At 38.4% G+C, this 19,779-nt stretch overlaps 1 protein-coding gene across 1 annotated transcript in view; it reads left to right on the top strand.

The window, feature by feature from the left end:
- Ank3 (ankyrin 3) overlaps window positions 1-18,221 on the top strand; it is a 258,674-nt gene extending 240,453 nt beyond the window's left edge. Inside the window, exons 44-50 of the mRNA XM_090346380.1 lie at window positions 335-713; window positions 2,593-2,643; window positions 4,502-4,588; window positions 6,882-6,965; window positions 7,101-7,157; window positions 8,921-8,998; window positions 16,788-18,221. Coding sequence (XP_090202506.1) covers window positions 335-713; window positions 2,593-2,643; window positions 4,502-4,588; window positions 6,882-6,965; window positions 7,101-7,157; window positions 8,921-8,989 — 727 coding nt within the window. The 3' untranslated portion in view covers window positions 8,990-8,998; window positions 16,788-18,221. The remainder of the gene's footprint in view (window positions 1-334; window positions 714-2,592; window positions 2,644-4,501; window positions 4,589-6,881; window positions 6,966-7,100; window positions 7,158-8,920; window positions 8,999-16,787) is intronic.
- The last annotated feature ends 1,558 nt before the right edge of the window (window positions 18,222-19,779 follow it).

Raw genomic sequence — 19,779 nt, 5'->3', positions numbered from 1 at the left:
TTGTTTTTGTGTTATAACAGCATTTTGAAATAGCCTGGTATGGTTAGCCTGTTAAGCTCAATTCCATATCTTGAAAAATGACCCTGGACATACTTAAAAAATGCAGAACAGTTAAAAAAAATGTCAGCATCAGTAAGCAAGATGGAAGTGAAGAAGGTGCTTAGAGCCTCTGTGTACCCTTTGGACCCCACCCCACTTATGAAAATCCCTATCATTTTAAATTCAGTCACCAGGTTTGCCATGCCTTCAGAGATAGCTAGAAAGATGTCATGGGAACTTCAGAGCCCCTGAAGGCATGAGATGCCATTGTAAATTTACACATTATCTTTTGCAGTCCTGACCAGTGTAGAGATTCCATTACTTCATATCTCAAAGGAGAATCTGGAAAATTTGAAGCAAATGGAAACCATGCAGAAATCACCCCAGAAGCAAAGACGAAATCTTTCTTTCCTGAATCCCAAAATGATGTAGGAAAACTGAGCACAAAGGAAACTCTGAAGCCAAAATTACCCGGATCAGGTGGGGCTGAGGAGCCAACACTACCACTCGCAGCACATCAGAAATCTCTGGAAGAAACCAGCAAGTTTGTAAGAGAAGAGCCTAAACCTTGTGTGCCTGTCAGTATGAAAAAATTGAGTAGGACTTCTCCTGCTGACAGCAAACCAAGGCTTAACCTCCATGAAGAAGAGGGGTCAAGTGGGTCTGAGCCAAAGGTAGGTCATCTAATTATCCCAATATGCACCTGTTGAAATTATTCTTGCAGCACAGGACTCAAGATTCTCACTATTTCTAAACTGTACATAGGGAAAGTTAGAGCAGAAAGGTAGAAAGTAAAACATGCCAACTGATTAGACTCTCTTATTAGGTAGGGAAAATGAATAAGCTCATGTAGACATTTTCAGGACAGAAAACCATGGAAAAGGAAAAAAACCAAAACAACAACAACAACAACAAAACCCTTCCAGTCTACTATTAATTCTAGTTAGAATTTGTTTCCAAATGAGTCTTGTTTTTTCTGAAGAGCTCTAGCCCCACCCCCGGCCCGCTTTTTTTGGTCCTTCAATACAAACTATAGAATAAGTGACCCACTTGTGTTTTCTGAAAGTAGCTTTAAAATTGTAGAGATGTAATTTCCAAGCCTAGGGTGTAAAAGAATTTAAGTGGGTTGACAGCAGTCAGAAGTTCAAAGTTAGAAGTATGTATTTTCTGAGTTGGTAATTAATATTTGTTTTTACTAATTTTAAAACCTTACTGTTTTGCATTTTGTATTGATGTATATAGCTACTTGAGCACTTAAGACCTACTGTAATATTTTCAGAGGAAAAAAAAACCTAGTCTTCTAAGACAATAGGTTCTTGATTAACTTAAAGTTTAGAAAAATATAAACTCCCAGTCTCACTATAGTAACCAGTGGTGTGCCAACTAATTGTATCTTATGGTTATGTTCCTGTTTCTTGAAGGGAAAGGAGGAAGTTACAATTTTAATCTATCTACTTTTTGTTTCCCTTGATGCTTGTCTTTATATAGATTTGATGACCGCAATTGTTACTAAATGCGCTACAGGTTATTTTAGAATTTAAGCAAATGATCACCACCAGTAATTAAACATCAACTTGATGCTTTGGGGCCTATGAGTTCCTGACAAAATTGGTTTTCAAAATGTACTGCTGTCTGACATGATTCTTGCTGGTTTTTAAGTATGGGTGGTTATTCCTTTTTAATTGATATATAATCAAGTATGTTCTCTTTTTTGAGGGCCCACAAAAATATGAAGAACATATATATGGAAGCAATTGAATGGTCATAGGCTATTGTAGAAAAGACCCTCCCGGTAAACTCTTACAGGTCAACAAAAGGATATGAACGGTAGTGGCTCATACCTGTAATCCTAGCTACTCAGAAAGCTGTGATCTGAGGATCATGGTTCAAAGCCAGCCTGGGCAAAAAAGTCTCTTGAGACTTATCTACTGTATGCTACCAGGAAAAAAAAAAAAGCCACAAGTGGAGCTGTAGATGTAGAACTGCTAGACTTAGCAAAAGAACCCCCAAAACAGTTCTCAGGCCTTCAGTTCAATCCCTAAGAATGATAAAACAACGCCCCCTCCCCCTCAAAAAAAAAAAACAGAGAGATGGTGAAAGTATATTAACATACAATACAAAGAAATGTTTCTGTGTGTACACACACACACACACACACACACACCTTTGGATCACTGAGAGAACCCTACTGGACTTGTTATAATGAGGGTTGAAAATGGAGGTCTTAACTCTGAATAGAAACCCAGCTGAGTTCATGAGTATTGGGAAATAATTTCTATTAGAAAACACCTTCTTGAAAATGTATGGTTTCTTAAAAAATGAGTCTGTCATTGGCATTAAGTTACCAGTTCTATTCTTATGTCAAAGACCTGATGCATATAAAAATCCCATAAAGTAGTAAAAGCTCCAGGGAGAGATGAGTCCAACCTCACAAGAAATAAAATATTCAGGCTGTGCTGTTTGTGGTTCTGCCATTAGGACAGTAGCAAGCAACTAGGTCATCTGATGTGTGTTCTCAGAAAACAGCCCCCTTTTTGTCCCCTAAAAAATCAGGTCAAAAGTCCGGGTGCGGCTCTTACAAGAATGACCACCTGCTGTTACAAGGTAAAATTCCCGCTATTTACCCACCTCGTTTCATGCAGTACTCATTTATAGTAACACTGGGAAAATTCCATTTGTTCTCCTAGGTCTTTTGTTTTTAAAACCATTTCCTGTAGAATTCTCTTAAAGGTATCCTGTATCCTGATTCTAAGATTTTTCTTTTGTCTTCTTCAGAGATCTTCTGGCAAAGATGTGGTTTATTTTAGAAAAGAAAGAAAAACATTGACCAAATGGCCACTTTAAAAAAAAAAAAAATGGGTCATGGGGCTTGAACTAGGCCTGGGCACTGTCCCTGAGCTCTTCAGGTGAAGGCTACCATCCTTGGGCCAAGCCCCACTTCCCATTTTCTAGTGGTTAGAGATTTAAGAGTCTCGGGTCCTTTTGTGCATTGTGCCCCCACTGGCTTTGAACCTTGATCCTCAGATCTCAGCCTCCTGTGTAGCTAGGATTACAGGCATGAGCCACCATGCCTGGCCCAAATGGCCACTTTTCTTTATGGAAAGGGCTAGTCTCAAAGGGTATTGAACTCAGGCCCTTGCATTCTCACTTTGGCTTTTGTATTCTAGCACTGTGCCGTAACTCCACCACTTGCTTTTTGCTGCTAGATTGAAGCCAGCAAGCCAGCAAGACTACTATCTCCAAACTATTCTGACTCTTCAGTAGCTAGGATTATGGGTGTGTCAGTAGATTCTTCTTAATTTAGGTTTGTTGTTTGTAATTGTATTAACATATGTTGTTCTGCTGTTGAAATTGAATAAGCAGATTTCCCCATTTAAGATGCCCGACTGAATCTGTTCATTCTGCTACACTAGTCGCTGTTTCTTTTTCATCAGTATGAATCAACATGCCACTACAACTAGAAATAAAATCATCTAGTAAATGCCCTCCGCCATCACATTCAGATAGAAACTTTAAAATATATGCCGCTTTGAATTATAAACTATTTGACACTGATAGGTTTTACTGATACCAGCCATTACTGAATAAAATATGCTATTAGTACTAGCATACCTATACTACATTTTTGTTTGAACTGTAATTTTAAACCCTAACTTTATACTACATCTTTACAAAAGACACACAAGTTCCCAATGCAATATGTATACAGATATAAAAAATTTTTGACTGATTAATTTGTTACATTTGACCACAGTAATTTAAAGCACAAATATGCTTCTTTTTACAGATAAGTTAAATATTGCCTAGACTGCAAGGCTATCCATTCAAGTCAACTGAATGTAAATTTAAAACTAGTTTAAAAGGCTGATGATTATCTTTTCAAAATAGGATTTAGAGCCAAATAGTCTTTTTTTAAATAATTTTTATTGTGATTAATAGAAGAGATACATTAATATTTACCAGATAGAAGGTGCATTACTTCACAAACATTGATACCCTTTCTCATGACATGGTCCCCATTTCCCTCCCACCCTCCCCCTGCTTATCTTGATTTCCCCCCTTTCCTATCCAATTTCAAATAACCAATTAAGCACATATAAAATATATCAGATAACCAGGTGAAAAATTGTAACAATATGAGATGACCAAGGGATGAGACAAATATTTTTCAAAGTAATAGTATCTAAAGTGAAAAAGGCTGTAGTTATTAAGTAACTTGATCTTCACCTCCGTATTATATACACACACACACACATATATATATATATCTATATATATATATGATACATATGTGCATACATTTTCTTCTTTAAGTGTATTTTAGGATTCTCACAAATAGATATCATGATATTCCTTAACAGGGGATAAAAACTTCAAATAAAATTCTTTCTTGCTTTCCCTTCTCAGAATGTCTTTTATTTTAAATGTGATGGTAAAATTATACTAAAAATACATTTATCAGGACTTGAGAGACAGCGAGAGTGGTTCAGGCTCAGAAGAAGAACAAAGAGTCACTACCCGGGTTACTTGCCGCCGTTTTATTATAAAGGTATACTGTGGCAGGATCATTGTAGGACATGGCTGTGTCAGCTAGAAACTCCTTGTGTGTGGTTTTGAAATTTCAGCATGCTTTTTAACTAAATGGTTCTATGTATGTTTTGTTGCATACCTGAAAGCTTATGAAAAAGGCAACCCAGGAAAGCAATTCTGTGCGGTATTGAATGTTCTGTGTGGCCCTGACATGTGACTGTTGTAATTGAGATTTGTCAGGATTTACCTCCTGCTTTTCTTGGGGAAGTTTTCTATGTGTCGACAAAGACTCTCTCTTGCTGGGCAGGCATTTTATAGCAAATAGAATGCTCCTTGAAAACCTCAGACTAATGAAATAAGACAGAGAGAAAAGGTTCTCCTTTGTCTTAAATTCTTACTACCCTAACTTTTAAATGGAAACCAGTGTTTTAGTCATTGGCTGAGAATTTTAGGTTATAGATTTGTATGGATATAGTGACATAATGCAATCCTTCAAAAACTTCTAAAAGAAGCTTTCAAAAATTCTTGTGTATGGAGGTATAGTTATGTATAAAAATGACAAATGTAATCCCACCCTATAATGTAGCAGTCCTAGGGCTAAACACATACATACACACACTTATTCTTTGGGAATTCTGCACAGGCAAGAAAAATAATAACTGCTGTCTAACTAGCATATTTGGCAATATTCACCTTGCCATCTTAAATTCATCATCAGGACTCTGGACTTTAAATGGAGTATGTGGCTCCATTTTTCTCAAGGTATTAAAGCTATTATTCCTAATGCTTAGATTTAACTATCCATTTAATCATTTTCCTCAAGGTATTTCTATTTTCAAGTGAAACATCTCAAACAAGCACACCAGACACCTGTTTTTTTTTTTCTTTTTTGATACTGGGGATTGAACCCAGGACATTGCACTTTCTAGGCAAGCATTTTGCCATTGAGCTACATCTCAGCCCCCAGACATCCTGTTTTTAACTTGCTTTGTATGCTTTACATATGACATCCAAACCTACCTCCTTCATTTATAACAATGGTCATTTATAAAAGTAGACCGTCCTCTGTCAAAGACAGTACAATTGTGCAAAAGCCAAATAAATTGGGAGGCAAGGAACAAAAGACAAAACAAGAACACCAATATCCCTAGATCAGTTGTCTCTTAAGCATCCAGTCATGCACCAGCAAGTTAGCTTTTACATCATTTTATGACTTAAGTATTTGAATTTCACATGAGCTTAATTGGGTGTAAAGCATTAATGTATTTCTAAAGGCCCTTGAGTTTGAAAGAGCAAAATAAACTATGATTCTATAGGCCTGGTAAATTCCTCTGCTTGGAAGTTGGTGTAATCATCAGTGAATGGGGTTTTTGTTGGTTTGGGGTTTTGTTTTTTTGATGCGCGTGTGTGTAGGTTTTGTGTGTGTGATGGAGCTTGAACTCTGGGCCTGGGTGTTGTCCCTGAGCTCTTCAGCTCAAGGCTATCCCACTACCCCTAAGCCTCAGCCCCATTTTCCAGTGATTAATTGGAGTGATTGTTGTTTACTTAGCATATCCAGTTATTTCAAGGGTAAAACCTTTCATCGAATGTTTGGTAAATACCCAAATAACTGATTTTTTTTTTTGTCCGTCATGGGGCTTGAACTGTGGGCCTGGACGCTGGCACTGAACTCTCAGCTCAAGGCTAGTAGTGCCTTGTAAGATGTGATCTTACATTCCTTTGCTATAGTCGTACCCTCATCCTTTGAACTATGGAATCACAGGTACCTTGACTTCACCATAGTACTTTTACACTAGGAACAGTTTTTCTACTTTCTCCAGTCTTAAAAAAAATATGACCTTTCTTTGTACTCGTAACATTTTTTACTGTCTTCAAAAAAAAGTGAATTTTTAAGTGAAACCTATTAGGTTGATAAATTAAGGTTGTATTTTAAATTAGACAACATTTATTCCATAAAATCTACAGAGATATAGTCAAATGGAGAAATGCTGTGCTCAGACTGAGATGGTTTTAAGTTGTTGGCTAAGGTTTTGCTGTTGTCTTGGATCTGGATAATTGCATTCTATAATTATGCATTTGAGAATTCTTCCTTCTTGTTGCAACCTCTCATTCTTATCCATGCTTGAAGGATGTTGAGTGTTAACTAACGACATGTTAACTCAGTCTGCCTTTTTTCATTCATGCTGGAGAGAGAAACAAGTAGAATTCACTGCTACTTTTTCCCAACCTCCAGAGCATGTGTGTGGTATTTGTTGTGGTGCCAAAAATTTCTCTATTTGATATGTTGCTAACCTCTATGCCACATCCTTTAGGGAGAGGAAACGAAAACCATCCCTGGTGAATCTGTTACTGAAGAACAATTTACTGATGAAGAAGGCAACCTTATCACCAGAAAAGTAAACCTCCTTGAGATTTCATGCTTCTCTCAGCATTTCAGTTTTCTGCATTAAAGACACCGTATTTTTTTCTGCTATAGTGTCACCACCTCCTGAAACAGAAACATCTTTGCTTCTTTCTATTGCTTCCTACAGATCACTCGGAAAGTAATAAGACGAATTGCCCCGCAAGAGAGAAAACAGGATGAAGTGGTAATGGAGAGGGATTGCCAAGGAGAAAGTAGAGGATTAAAGCTTGTGCATTCCCAGAAAGCCCTGCTATTAGACTGCATCTGCTGTGTGGCAGCTTCAGGCCCTTGCTGCTTTTGACATGCATTTAATCAAAGAAAAACTTGCCTTCCTAGCTTTCCTGAATGTATATTACATATATATGTGTGTGTGTGTGTGTATATATATACACACATACAATACATATACAATACAGTCTCACAGAGATCTATGGATGATAGAATGTTCCACTTGGATAGACAGAAAGACAAGACAGAAACCTTGACTACCAACACACTTCTTGAGAGGGCCCAAATCTGACCCTGGGGTTGGCCTTAGCTGTGTGTCTTATTGGGACACATATGGAGGACAGCCAAAGGACAGGATGCGAACGTTAGGATGACTGAAGTTTTAATTCACATTCCATACTTCCTAATGATTAGGTTTCTCTTGCTGATGTAGTCTGCAGGGAAGTCTAAATTCGTCTTCACCTTAGGGGGTTCACAATTTTGGTTTCCCCTTTTCCATGGTACCTGTTATACAACCAAATTAATCTGCATGGTGGGATTCACCTAATGAATTTCAGGTTAGCAAAGCATCTAGTTTTTCTGTTCTCCTTCCCAAATCTTTATCATCAATATTGTTTCCTGAAGCAAAAAAGGAAGCAGGGCCAGGAGTTTGGCCTAGTGAGAGAGTGCTTGCCTAGCATGCATGAAGACCTGGATTTGAATCCTTGGTACCACAGACATAGAAAAAGCATCAAGTGGAGCTGTGGCTCAAGTGGTAGAGCTCTAGCCTTGAGAAAGCCCAAGGACAGTGCTTAGGCTCTGAGTTCAAGGCCCAGGACTGGCAGAAAAAGAAAAGGAAAATATCTCAGTAACAGATCAGAATATTAGAACGGTTCCTTGTGCATGCATTTATAGAGTAAAAAAACTGAGACTTGCTCTCTGATTAGTGTTTTCCTAGTGCTCTTTATTTTATACAAAAATGTCTTTTGGTGTCTTGGGATGGAGAGACTATTGGTAATTGCAAAAACTGAAGAAGGACAAATAGTAGACCAGAAAAAGTTCCTTAAGTCAAAAGCAATGCTTTAGCTAAGCACAATGGCTCACATCTGTAATCATAGCTATTCAGGAGGCTGAGAGCTGAGGATCGAGGTTCAAAGCCAGCCAGGGCATTAAAGTCCTTGAGACTCTTCTCTCCAATTAATCACCAGAAAACCAGAAGGGCCACTGCCCTATCCCTTGAGCTGAAGAGTTCAGAGACAGTGCCCAGGCCCAGAGTTCAAGTCCCGTGACTGGAAAAAAAAAAAAAAAAAGCAATGTCTTGGTATTTAGAAATTGATTAGAATTTTTCTGGGACATTTCTAGTTTATTACAGAAGATCACTAGAAGTTCAGTTAGCTTTAAAAAAATCACAAGTTATGATGGAATGCTTTAAACTGAAATTTGGTGCCTTCTTCGCTTGTGGTGGTTTCGTCTATCTTAACTCTAGGAAATGGACAAACTAACTGAATTGTTGTTAAGTTCCGACACTGTTATATTCATATTGATGGTGTGCTCTTGCTTGTGTTGATGATATTTACCTGTGTGGTTAAGACAAATAGGTTGGATGAATTTTTGGATGTGAAGTGCCAATATGTTTCAAAAAGTTTCACTTACCCTAATCCAGCCTCCAGCAACCAGAATGGAAACTACTTTTAAAACTCTTCTACCACAAAATCCTAATACACACATTCCTTTTAAAAGCAGGGAGAAGTTTATAAGGTGAAGACGAAGAAGGAAATCCGGCATGTGGAAAAGAAGAGCCACTCATAACAGTGAATGGTCAGTCAAGTAGTAAACTATGCACATTCCACAAAAGTGGGGCTCAAGCACCTATGAAACTTTTATATATCCCTCCATAAGAAATTCATATCTTTTCCCACAAAATCCCAGCTTTGAGAACAACTCAACATGAGCTTGTTTTCTTTTTGTGATTCTGGATACAGATATTACTCACATTATAACCTGACTCTAGTTCAGTCTGCAAACTTTCTCCTTACAAATTAGGCAGAAATTTGAATGCAAATGATGCCAGAAGGCGGCTGTATAAATAATGATTTTGAATCTCCTGTTGTTTGAAGAGTTCTCACTATGAAGTGAGTAGCCACATACAATCTAACAGGAAAACTATTTGTACGCATTACCTGTTCCCAAGTACACTCTACCATTTTCACACAATAACATGTATGAATCTACTCAAATTGTTTTTTTGGTCGGTTGTGGGACTTTAACTGTTGAGCCTGGGCACTGTCCCTGAGCTCTTCATCTCAAGACTACCATCCTACCCCTTGAGCCACAGGCCCCACTTCCAATTTTCTAGCCTCTTGAGTACCTAGGATTATAGGCATGAGACACTGCACCTAGCTCTCCTCTAAAATTTCATACAGTAGCTTCACACATTACACAGAAGTGAATGATGGAAAAATTATGGATGGCATGAATGTGGCAGTATCTAGAATGAACCTACCACACACACATACACACATACACACACACACACACACACACACACACACACACACACACACACACATCAAGAGATCAACCTCAAATGAAAGCCATGAGCAGGGAATACATTAATATTAAGCATTAGTTTGCTGTAGTGAATTCATGTGTTTAAGCAACTCTAGGCAATGAATAAAGTGCAGACAGAGGAGATTTTAGTTCGTTTTATTATGCCCAAGTAAGGCTGGCAGCTTGTACAATAATATACTGAGATGTATAAAGGCCCCTTATGCCAGCTACAATCTTTTTCTCCAGGAAAATGTATCTAATGTCTCACACACACACACACATACCCCAGAACTGTTTCCAGGGTTCTTTAGAATGTATTCATATAGAAATGGCTTTAAAAGTATACACATTCAGGGCCAGGATCGTAGTTTATATTGGTAGAGTGCTTGCCTAGCATGCACAAAGTTCTGGGTTTGATTCCTAGGTACCACATACTCAGATAAAGCCAGAAGTAGTGCTGTGACTCAAGTGGCAGAGCACTAGCCTTGACCACAAAGTATCCAAGTACAGTGCCCAGGCCCTGAGTTCAAGCCCCAGAACTGGCAAAAAAAAGAAAAAGAAAAGCATACACATTCATCTTGTAGAGAAGTACTATTCGAAGGAGAGAGTTCAAATAGATTCATTCATATGATTGTGAATGTACATTTGCTTTGGACTGAAGTTAATCTGTCCATTGGAAAGAACATTCATTTGATTGCAAACCTAATTTTACCCCTCCAGTGTGTAATGTACTCCTTCCATAAAGAAATTTTGAAAATGAGTTTCAGAGTACTACCCCAAACTCCAGAACATTAAATAGAAAAAAATAAAATCTGGGGGAATATTGTAAGTTTTTATAGTCTTGCTACCTAGTTTTTAATGATATAACAAGGAAAAGGACTACTACCCCATTTTATATAGTTTTAGGAGTCAATATCAATATTTTTATTTGCCATTTTCGAACTAATTGACTTTTGAGCTATCTGAACTCTATCATTTTTTCTTTAATATGGAGTCATGGCCATTCTGGTTTTTTTGTTTTGTTTTTTGTTTAAGGTAGAAAGCTAATGAGTTTTTAAACATTTTTGCAAAGTCTATACTCTTATAGTTTACAAAGTAGTTTCTTTTGTTGAAGGCATCAGCAAAGTTTTGGAGCAGGCCAATTTTGCTTGCTGTCTTTTACAGATGATGGCGCCAAGACCTCTGAGCAGCCACATGATATGTAGAGCTAGGTCGAATGAAGATGGTTAATACTCATCCACATTCCAGTGTAAGAAGGCAGTAGTAGTAGGATATAGTTTACTGTTTATGGTCTTGAAAATTATTCACATATCAAAAGATTATTGTACAACAGACTCTACCACCAGGTAAAATTTTGCCTTATTATCAAGACAGTACTGTAAGCTTAGACAAGAGGAAACTTGGTTTTAGATAAGTGATATTTAGAGGTTTCTGCTAAAAGGGAGTAAAAGAATGAAATTTGAGTAGTACTTAGGCTCTAGATGAGTTCAAACTATAAAAATAGTTGGTAGTTATTAGAAACTCAAAAGCAAATTACAAATTGGAAACACGTATAAAGGCAAACTGTAGTAAATACCTTCCGATGCCTGGTGTCTTGTCCTCTTCTGAAAGGAAATCTTTTCTACAATGAAGTTTTACTTTAAGGTAGATTTTGCTTCAAATACTATTAGAGATTGGATTAGTGACATCAAGGCAAGGGATCAACCTCAGATGAAAGTCATGAAAAGGCTATATCTTAACTGTCCCTGAATTACACATTTCCCTTCAGAAAATGCTCAGGACCTCACCCACTGCTGCAGGAAGTCAATAGCATTGTGAAACAGGCCCACACTTTCTGAAGCTAAATGTTCTACTGCTCTTTATTATTTTTTTTCAACTGATTTGACCATCTACCTGTCTCCAAGGAGGATTAGATATACAATGGTGAATAATATCCCCATTGGCACCCTTTCTAGACTTCCCAGGTCTGTAAGTAGGAAGGAAAGAGAATACAAGCCTAGAAGCCAATTGAAGAAATATGACATTTGTAGCCTCGGGAACATTTTCTACCGTCATGACATATAAATTAAGATTTTAGAGATGGCACGAAATGGGAAAACAATGGAGATGAGGACTGTAATGGATACAGATGTGTAAAGGCATTGAGGTAGGAAGAGACCTACCATACTTAAGGAAAGGAAAGATGAACACTCCAGTGTCTTAGAAGATGAGGTCAGTGGGACATGCACAAGGTGATATGAAATTCCTACCATCACTCAGCCCTGTAGACCAGAATTGAGGGTTAGATTGCATTCCAAGAGGAGTCTAAAGCTTTTGAAGCACTTAAAGGGAGAACCTCATTGATCTTATCCTTTCTTCCCTTTTCTCCCCTCTTCTTTTCCTTTCCTCCCCTCTCTCACTTTGTGTATATAATCGACAAGGGAATAGGAAAGTTAAGGTGTCAGTTAGGAGGTCTGTGCTGTGGCCCAGCTAAGCCATGATGGCTGGAGCTGGGATCTGTATCCTAGCATGAGGAAGCAGTGTGAGGAAGATCAGTAACATTTGAGAGGGCAGCTTTGGGTCAGGTGGAATCTTGAGTCAGGAATGACTTCCAGGTTTGTGATGAAAGTAACTGGGTGGGTGGTACAGAAGGAGAAAAAGAATGGATTATAAGAAGAGAGGCTATGGAAGCACTGAATTTAAAGCCATATAAACTCATGGAATTTAGAGTACTCATGAGACATCTAAATATTTTAGATAAATCTACAGTTTAAGGAACCATTAGGATTGCACATATTAGAAAAAAATCATGTAACTGAGTTGCCACTGAATGCTGTAGATGTGATTCCCTAGAGAGAGAGTGGAAGAAAGCGAAACAGGGGCTTGGAAAGAAGTCCTAGGGAGCAACTGTTTTCCAAAATGCTTAAAAGGTCTCCTTTGATATTCCTTCCTTTGTTTTGCTTTTCTTTTTTTAAATTCTAGGCCGTTTTATATCTTCAATCTAAAATTATCTATGTGCTCATTCTCTGATCTTTAGCATATTTGATTTTATCTAAAAATATTAACTCATGTAATGCAGCATCAGTGTGTGTGTTGGGGGGAAGAGTTTCCTGTAAAAGAATGCAGATAAATGGAACATTCTACCCACCGGTAGCCATGCACCTGTGTCCTTCCTACAGCCTATTCAAACAAATTGGTACAATGCCCCAGATAGGCAGTAGAAGGGACTGTGTGGTTAGGAACATTATTCCAAGTCTCTACCACTCATTTGAGAGAACTCTTGTCTATTGTAACTCTAAAGTCTATCCAAGAGGCAAACATGATCAAAACTGATATCAAAACGTAGACCTTTTCCTGTCAGTTTTGTAACTTCCTATATTTTTCAATCATGGGTCACTAGGAAAGAAGAAACTGAGAAAACCCCTTTTATTTATCTTAGTTAAGAACATTTCCAATTCAGATTTGTTTTCAAGTTTCATTTTTTCTTTATTGTAGTTACATCAAATCACTGTTTTTGAAAAATGTTTTTAATCCTCTGACTCCTGTCATTAAGACAGGAGAGTGAAAAGGAAAAGAGGGGAATGAGTAGGAAAAGAATCAGGGCAAAGACTCCTCTCTGCCCCTTGTGGGCTGTGGGAAGGCTTATCAGAAAGGCTTTCCTCAAGTGCTGGCCAGCAGCGCAGCACCAGCATGGTAGTAGCAAGAGGACGCCTGTAAGTGTAGATCAGGCCCATCTAGAGATCAGAAACAAGCCTGAGGTAGAAAGAACCACATGATGTTGAAGAGGAAAGTGTGACCGAATACAAATTAAGGACCACTCCCCCCCCAAAAAAAAATGTCGGAAGGCAGTGTGAAATTGCTAAGTGGCACACACTCTAGATTCTTAAAGGAAGTCTTGCAGAACTGGATCAGCCACATCCACAGTCTAGTCTGGAGTCTCCAGAACTCACAATGTCTGCCTTATCCTTGACCTACTGAACCACAAGTCACACTTGAAGGTCACTTTGGTGACCTGTGCACATTACACTTGAAAGACCACCCCACCAACACTTACTGACTCTCAAACGTTTTCTTTTCTTCTCAAACGTTTTCTTTTCTTCTTTTAATAATAGGCTCTAATTCTGAGCAGTCTCTATGGAATGTGAGCGGAGACTTTTTTTTTCCATTTCTTTTTTCTTTTTTTTTTTTATTGTAATTAGTAAAAGGGTTACATGATATTTGCCAGATAGAAGGTGCATTAATTCACATACATTGATACCCTTTCACATGTCTTGGTACCCGTTTCCCTCCCCCCCCACACCCCCCACCCGTCTTGGTTTTCCCCCCTTCCCTATCAAATTTCAAATATCCAAATACACATAAATTCAATATATCAGATAACAAAGTGAGATACTAGTGTCTATTAATGGTAGATAGGAGTTTCATTAGGTCATTTCCATGCATACAAACAATAGATTTGGGGATTTCTTAAGTTTTCCCACATTGGTTGTATAACCAAATTTGAGAAGCAGTAGAGACTGTGAAACAATTTTTAGTGGAGGATAATTTCTATTTGTTTGCCAGTCCTGGAGCTTGAACTCAAGGCCTGAACACTGTCCTTCAGCTTTCTGAAGGCTAGAGCTCTACCACTTGAGCCACAGCATCACTTCTGGCTTTTTTTTTTTCCTGTGTATGTGGTACTGAGAAATCGAACCCAAGTCTTTGTTCATGCTAGGCAAGCACTCTACCACTAGGCCAAACTCCTGATAAATTCTATTTCTGAAGTTTCTTGGTAATCCTTGCCCTGTCCCATTCGATGATGCTCTTATTACAGCTTATACAAAAATGTCAACATTTTATGACAGTCATTTAGCCAAGGTGCCCTGGCATTTTGTATGGCACTTACCTGGCATAAAGTATTTGGGCCAACAGATAGCCTTTTTTTTCTTCTCAAGAAATTTAATGCTATGAAATTGAAAAATCACTTCCCCTACCCCCAAGCCTTTTTGTGTGTGTGTGAACTTGTATCTTTTAAGCATAACAAAAAATGTCATTTTGAAATATCTTTTCTACAGGTATACTTTTAAGAACACATTATTTTTTTTCTAATGTCAGGAGGATTTCTTTTTTTTGTACCCATATTGTTGGGACTCACAGTGATTGAGAACAAGAGACTTATAATGGGTAATTGACCTACTGTTCTGAAGGCAAAATAAAATCAATTATTACCCAAAACATACTCCATAATTAACAGCATTGAAACAAATTCTAACAATAAAAGTTCAGCCAGATGCCAGTGGCCCATGTCTGTAATCCTAGCTACTTAGTAGGCTGAGATCTGAGTATCGCAGTTCAAAATCAGCCCCATCAAGGAAGTCCATGAGCCTCTTATCTACAGTTAACCACCAGAAAACCAGAAGTGATGCTATGGCTCAAAATGGTAGAAAGCTAGTCTTGCTAAAGATTAAGAGCCCAGACACAGTGCTCAGGCCCAGAGTTCAAACCTCACAGTCAACTTAATTTGACTTAATTTAAAAGCTCACACAAGTGAATCACCCAGGGTCATGGTAACCTCAAATTTATATAAACTTACTAAAAATTACCAAATTGCATGTTTGCAATACTGCAGGTGTTCTTTATAAATTGCACACCAATTTAAGGAATAAGGCTGAAATGTGGGATGGTGGAGGAGCAGGGTTTAACTAGAGAAAACTGCTGAGTATTCTCCCCAAGAAAAAAGAGGGAAGACTCTGGTGACATGATTGCTGAGTGGTGTAAACAGCCTAGTACCTGGAAGATTAGAGTTCAGAGGTAGGAACAGACGAGTGGAAATCCCAATCTTCCTGGGATTTGCCCACCTTCTGCAACAATCTGCCCAAACAAGTCATTTTCTTTCTCTAGAAGCTCTGCAGGGTCCTGGTAGGAAGGGACAGGTCAAAATCCCCCAAGGAGGAATGGATCCTCAGGTGTTCATGACTCTAAGCTTTAGTGACCTCAGACATGAAGGTCAATTGCACTTTGGAACAAAAAAAAACAAAAGGAAGTCTTGTTGCAACTAGGTAATTAAAGAGAGAGACACTTATCTATGGTAAATAAACCACCTTAAGGTCAATAGAAACACAATTAGACCCCACAGAAGCAGAATTGAGAAGGTTCTCTTGGATTCTTTTTATGGAACCAATGTTTTTGTTGTTTTTTCCTACAACTGTTCTTGCTATACTTGTGATTTCTGTTAGGGGTCTCCTTCTCCAGCAGGCATTCAAGTTTGTCAGCCTTTCACATTGGAGAAAGAGAAAACACCCTACTGTAGGAAGAACTTTGTTTTAGGAAGATTCAAAGCAAGGACAGTAGGGCACAGAAGTATAAAATGCTCTGCTGAAGGTTGATGTATTTTGACATATTAAGCTGACTATAAAACACTGAATGCCTTATACAGAAATCATCCAGTAAGATAAGGACATTTCCAGTAGAGAGTAAAATTAATATAAAAGCTTGAATAAGATTCATTTCTCATCATGACCTGAGGCAAACCCAAAGAAACTATTCTTTACAATAGTAGATGTTAGCCCTTACTTTGCATGCAGAAAAGCAGCTTTATGAAACTGTTACCCTTTTTCAAATATCAGTTGACCTTTCACACTGGGGGACGTGGAAACTTACAGAAATGACTGAGATGCTGGATGCTAACCCCTATGTGCTTAATACTCACTGTCCCTGAAAGCCCTGTAGATGGTGATATTGATGTCATCTCTCTCAGCAAACTTACTTCATAAATGGGAAGACTGAGGACTGTTAATGGCCAGTGAGAGGCAGACTAAACCTGAGAGTTTCAGAGACAAAACTGAGACACTGTCTTTCCAAATCAGTCCCTAAAATCACAAACATGGCAAGGTTTTGTGAAGGTCTAGATACGGTCACTCCTTAGCATTCCAGTGTACCCTGGAGCTTCATGCTTGCAGACATGCAGCCACTCTAAGATTGCCTGTTGAAGAGCAAGGAAGGCTACGTTCTCTGTAGGCAGGGGAAGGGAAAGAAAGGGAGCAAAAAGGAAACAAGGTTAAGAGCTCCAACTTATTACTCATTGTCTCTCTTTCCACAGGAGCATGTGTATTTACTGCCAGTATTGAAATTTTAACAGAAGAAGTATCAGCAGGAAGTAAAATAATTTATGAAGAAGGGGGTGTGTGTTTGCTGCTTCCACACATTAATGGCATGATTTTTTTAATGCAAAAAGAAAAAGAAACCCACTCACCTTTTAATTTAGCATGAGCCAATTTACAGAGCATGGAAATCCACTTTCATTTCCAGGATTGGCGCGCGTGCAATGAGCAATGCAGTGTACATACAAGAAGCCATGCTGTGAACTGTTTTTCTCAAGTAATTTGGTGTCATTTACAAAAAGGAAGAAATTCCTGCCACCAGAGGGCCAGAAGGAGATAGGATGATCAAAATACTGAGAAACACTAAAATTACTAAATCCACAACAGCTCGCCTTATTTTTCTTGGACCCAAACTGTCAGGGTATAAACACTATTTGTTTCTTTTTTAAAACATCGATAGTTTTGCTGTATATAACAACACTGTATAAATTCTAACAGAAAAAAATAGAATAAATGTTGATAAGGCACTGCCTATTAGAACAAAAACAGAATATTAAAAAATGCATTTAACATAATAGGGGCTCAATTGACTTCACTCTAGAAGGGGAGGACGGGGTTCTGGGGGGTGGGAACTTCACTGATTCTTGTATATTCGCAATTATAATGTTTGTATATGCAAATCTGCTAGCTTGATTTTAAAAAGAAAAAATCTGTAAAATCTGCTGCAAATTTAAATAATTCCCCAAATGAGGAATTCTGTAGTTCTGTGAAAAAAATAATTTTTTCTTCAGAATACTAATATTTTGATGCATGTGTATCACCTTATTTTGATTAAATCTTTTTCCAATTTTGCAAACACTACAGTATACTGCAACACAGAAGATTTTATCTGTAAACACAAAGCCCTTCATCTAATATTTGTTGCTATTGCCAATTTTTCAATGAAATGACCTTAAAAAAATGAAAAAAAAATCACCTATACAGTAGTTGCTTTGGGGGGGGAGGCTGTTAGTGCTTAAAGGGGGGGTAATGCTTGCCGCTATAGAGGTGGAGGGCGCTCCTAAGAGGCCCCCATGGGAGATATTTAAAATGAACTGAACAGAAATCCTTAGCTAGTAGAATGGCAGCTCGCTGTAAAATTATTCCTGTATTGTGTACTGGCTATAAGATGTAGTCACCTTTCAGTAAGCCAACCATTTGTAACCATTCTAGCAGTGTCATATTAGGTTAATAAGGCTGCTGTGTTTTCAAGGGCATTTTTATTTGGGATTTTGATGACATTCTTTCATTTGTTGATTATATTCACCTTAAAAAAAAAAAATCAACCTTCATGGACACATAGATTCTAATGACATATGTATGAAAAAACCCAACACTGGATGACCTAGTCAATTATTTAAGCATACAATAAATTGTGTTAAACTCTTCACCTACCCATTCTCTACGGTGTTCTTGTGTTCTCTGTTGAAAGGTAGCTGTCTAGCCCCCATCACTGAGTTTCTGGCCCCACCAATCTACCCACTAGCCTCATTTGCATCTCTGTAGTTCTTGAAGAGACAGCCTCGAACACTCAGTTCGTCCCTGAAAACACTTAGCTTGTATAAGCCTTGTGTAGCTTAGGAAGGAGCCAGGAACTGACATGCTTATCCACGTCTGTTTAGGCACACACACACAACACTGGGAAATTGGGGTTCTGTGCCACCATGTCAAAAAAGTTGCAAACCATCACTCCCAAAAGCTAGGTAGCTAGCTAGCTAGCGAGTCTGCAGTTATGTTTAGCCCTAAAACATTCATTTTGATTTTTTATTAACATTTGTTGTTGCTTACAAGTTGGGAGCTTTCACAAATTTCTAACTTTTCGTCAAAAAAGATCTGGCAGCCATGAGCCAGAAGACAGCCACCTACCAAGACCAAGTTCTCCTAGGGCCAGGTTGGTCTAAAGGTACCACTCACTGTCCTAGCTCCACTTATTACATTTGTGGATACTGACTAGCCCGGTAGGCACTGGATTTCAAGACCCAATCACTATGTGATTTTAAATTCTACAGCAGCTGTCTGATGACTTTTTATTTTCGCCCAGAGCCTGGCATGGAAGTATGAGTGATCATTAGTAATCGTTAACATCCTGGCAGTTGGGAGTACCCACTCTACTGTACATCCTAAGTACATTCCACTTATCAGCTCACTCCATCTTTAAAATCACAAGGATGGAAAAAGTACTGTTTTAGCAGTAATGGTCCACAGATAAAATGAGTGCTTGGAGCTTTTCAGCATTGTCATATTGCCTGTTGATTAAAGATTGCCAAATTGGATGTGATCTTCCCACACTAGATTAAATACCAATGCAGGAGACAAGTATAGATAAGCTCTTTTGCATAAAGAATGTGCCGAGGATATCAAACTTCCACATCTGCACTGAAACCATGTTATGACAGGCAAACTGACACCACTGAAAGTCATGTTTTGCCTCTATAAAACCACAGAGGCTCACACCTGTAATCATAGCCACTCAAGAGGCCAAGATCAAGATAGTTGATTATTTAAGACCAATCAGAAATTCTATCTCCAATTAGCCAGCAAAAATATCCAGACTGGGGGCTGGGAGTTTGGCCTAGTGGTAGAGTGCCTGCCTAGCATGCACGAAGACCCGGGTTCAATTCCTCAGTAGCACATACATACAAAAAAGCCAGAAGTGGTGATGAGGCTCAAGTGGTAGAGCTCTAGCCTTGAGAAAGTCCAAGGACAGTGCTCAGGCCCTGAGCTCAAGCCCAGGACTGGCAAAAAAAAAAAAAAAAAAAAAAAAAACAGACTGGAGTTGTTTTGGCTCACAAGTGATAGAGCACCAGTGAGGCCCCGAGTTCAAACTCTGGTACTAGCAAAAAGTAAGCAATGATGGCTTAGAATACAGGTGTTCTAACTTCCCACTTCAGAGTTCTGAATTTCTGACTCAGTCCTTGACAAAGGTGACAATCAGAAAGTCAATGATCTGCA

This window comes from Megascapheus bottae, chromosome 15, assembly GCF_031878675.1.
Source record: "Megascapheus bottae isolate mThoBot1 chromosome 15, mThoBot2.hap1, whole genome shotgun sequence".
NCBI classification, from domain to species: Eukaryota; Metazoa; Chordata; class Mammalia; order Rodentia; family Geomyidae; genus Megascapheus; species Megascapheus bottae.
Note: the sequence above shows the minus strand (reverse complement) of the source record. Positions and strands in the feature narration are given on the sequence as shown.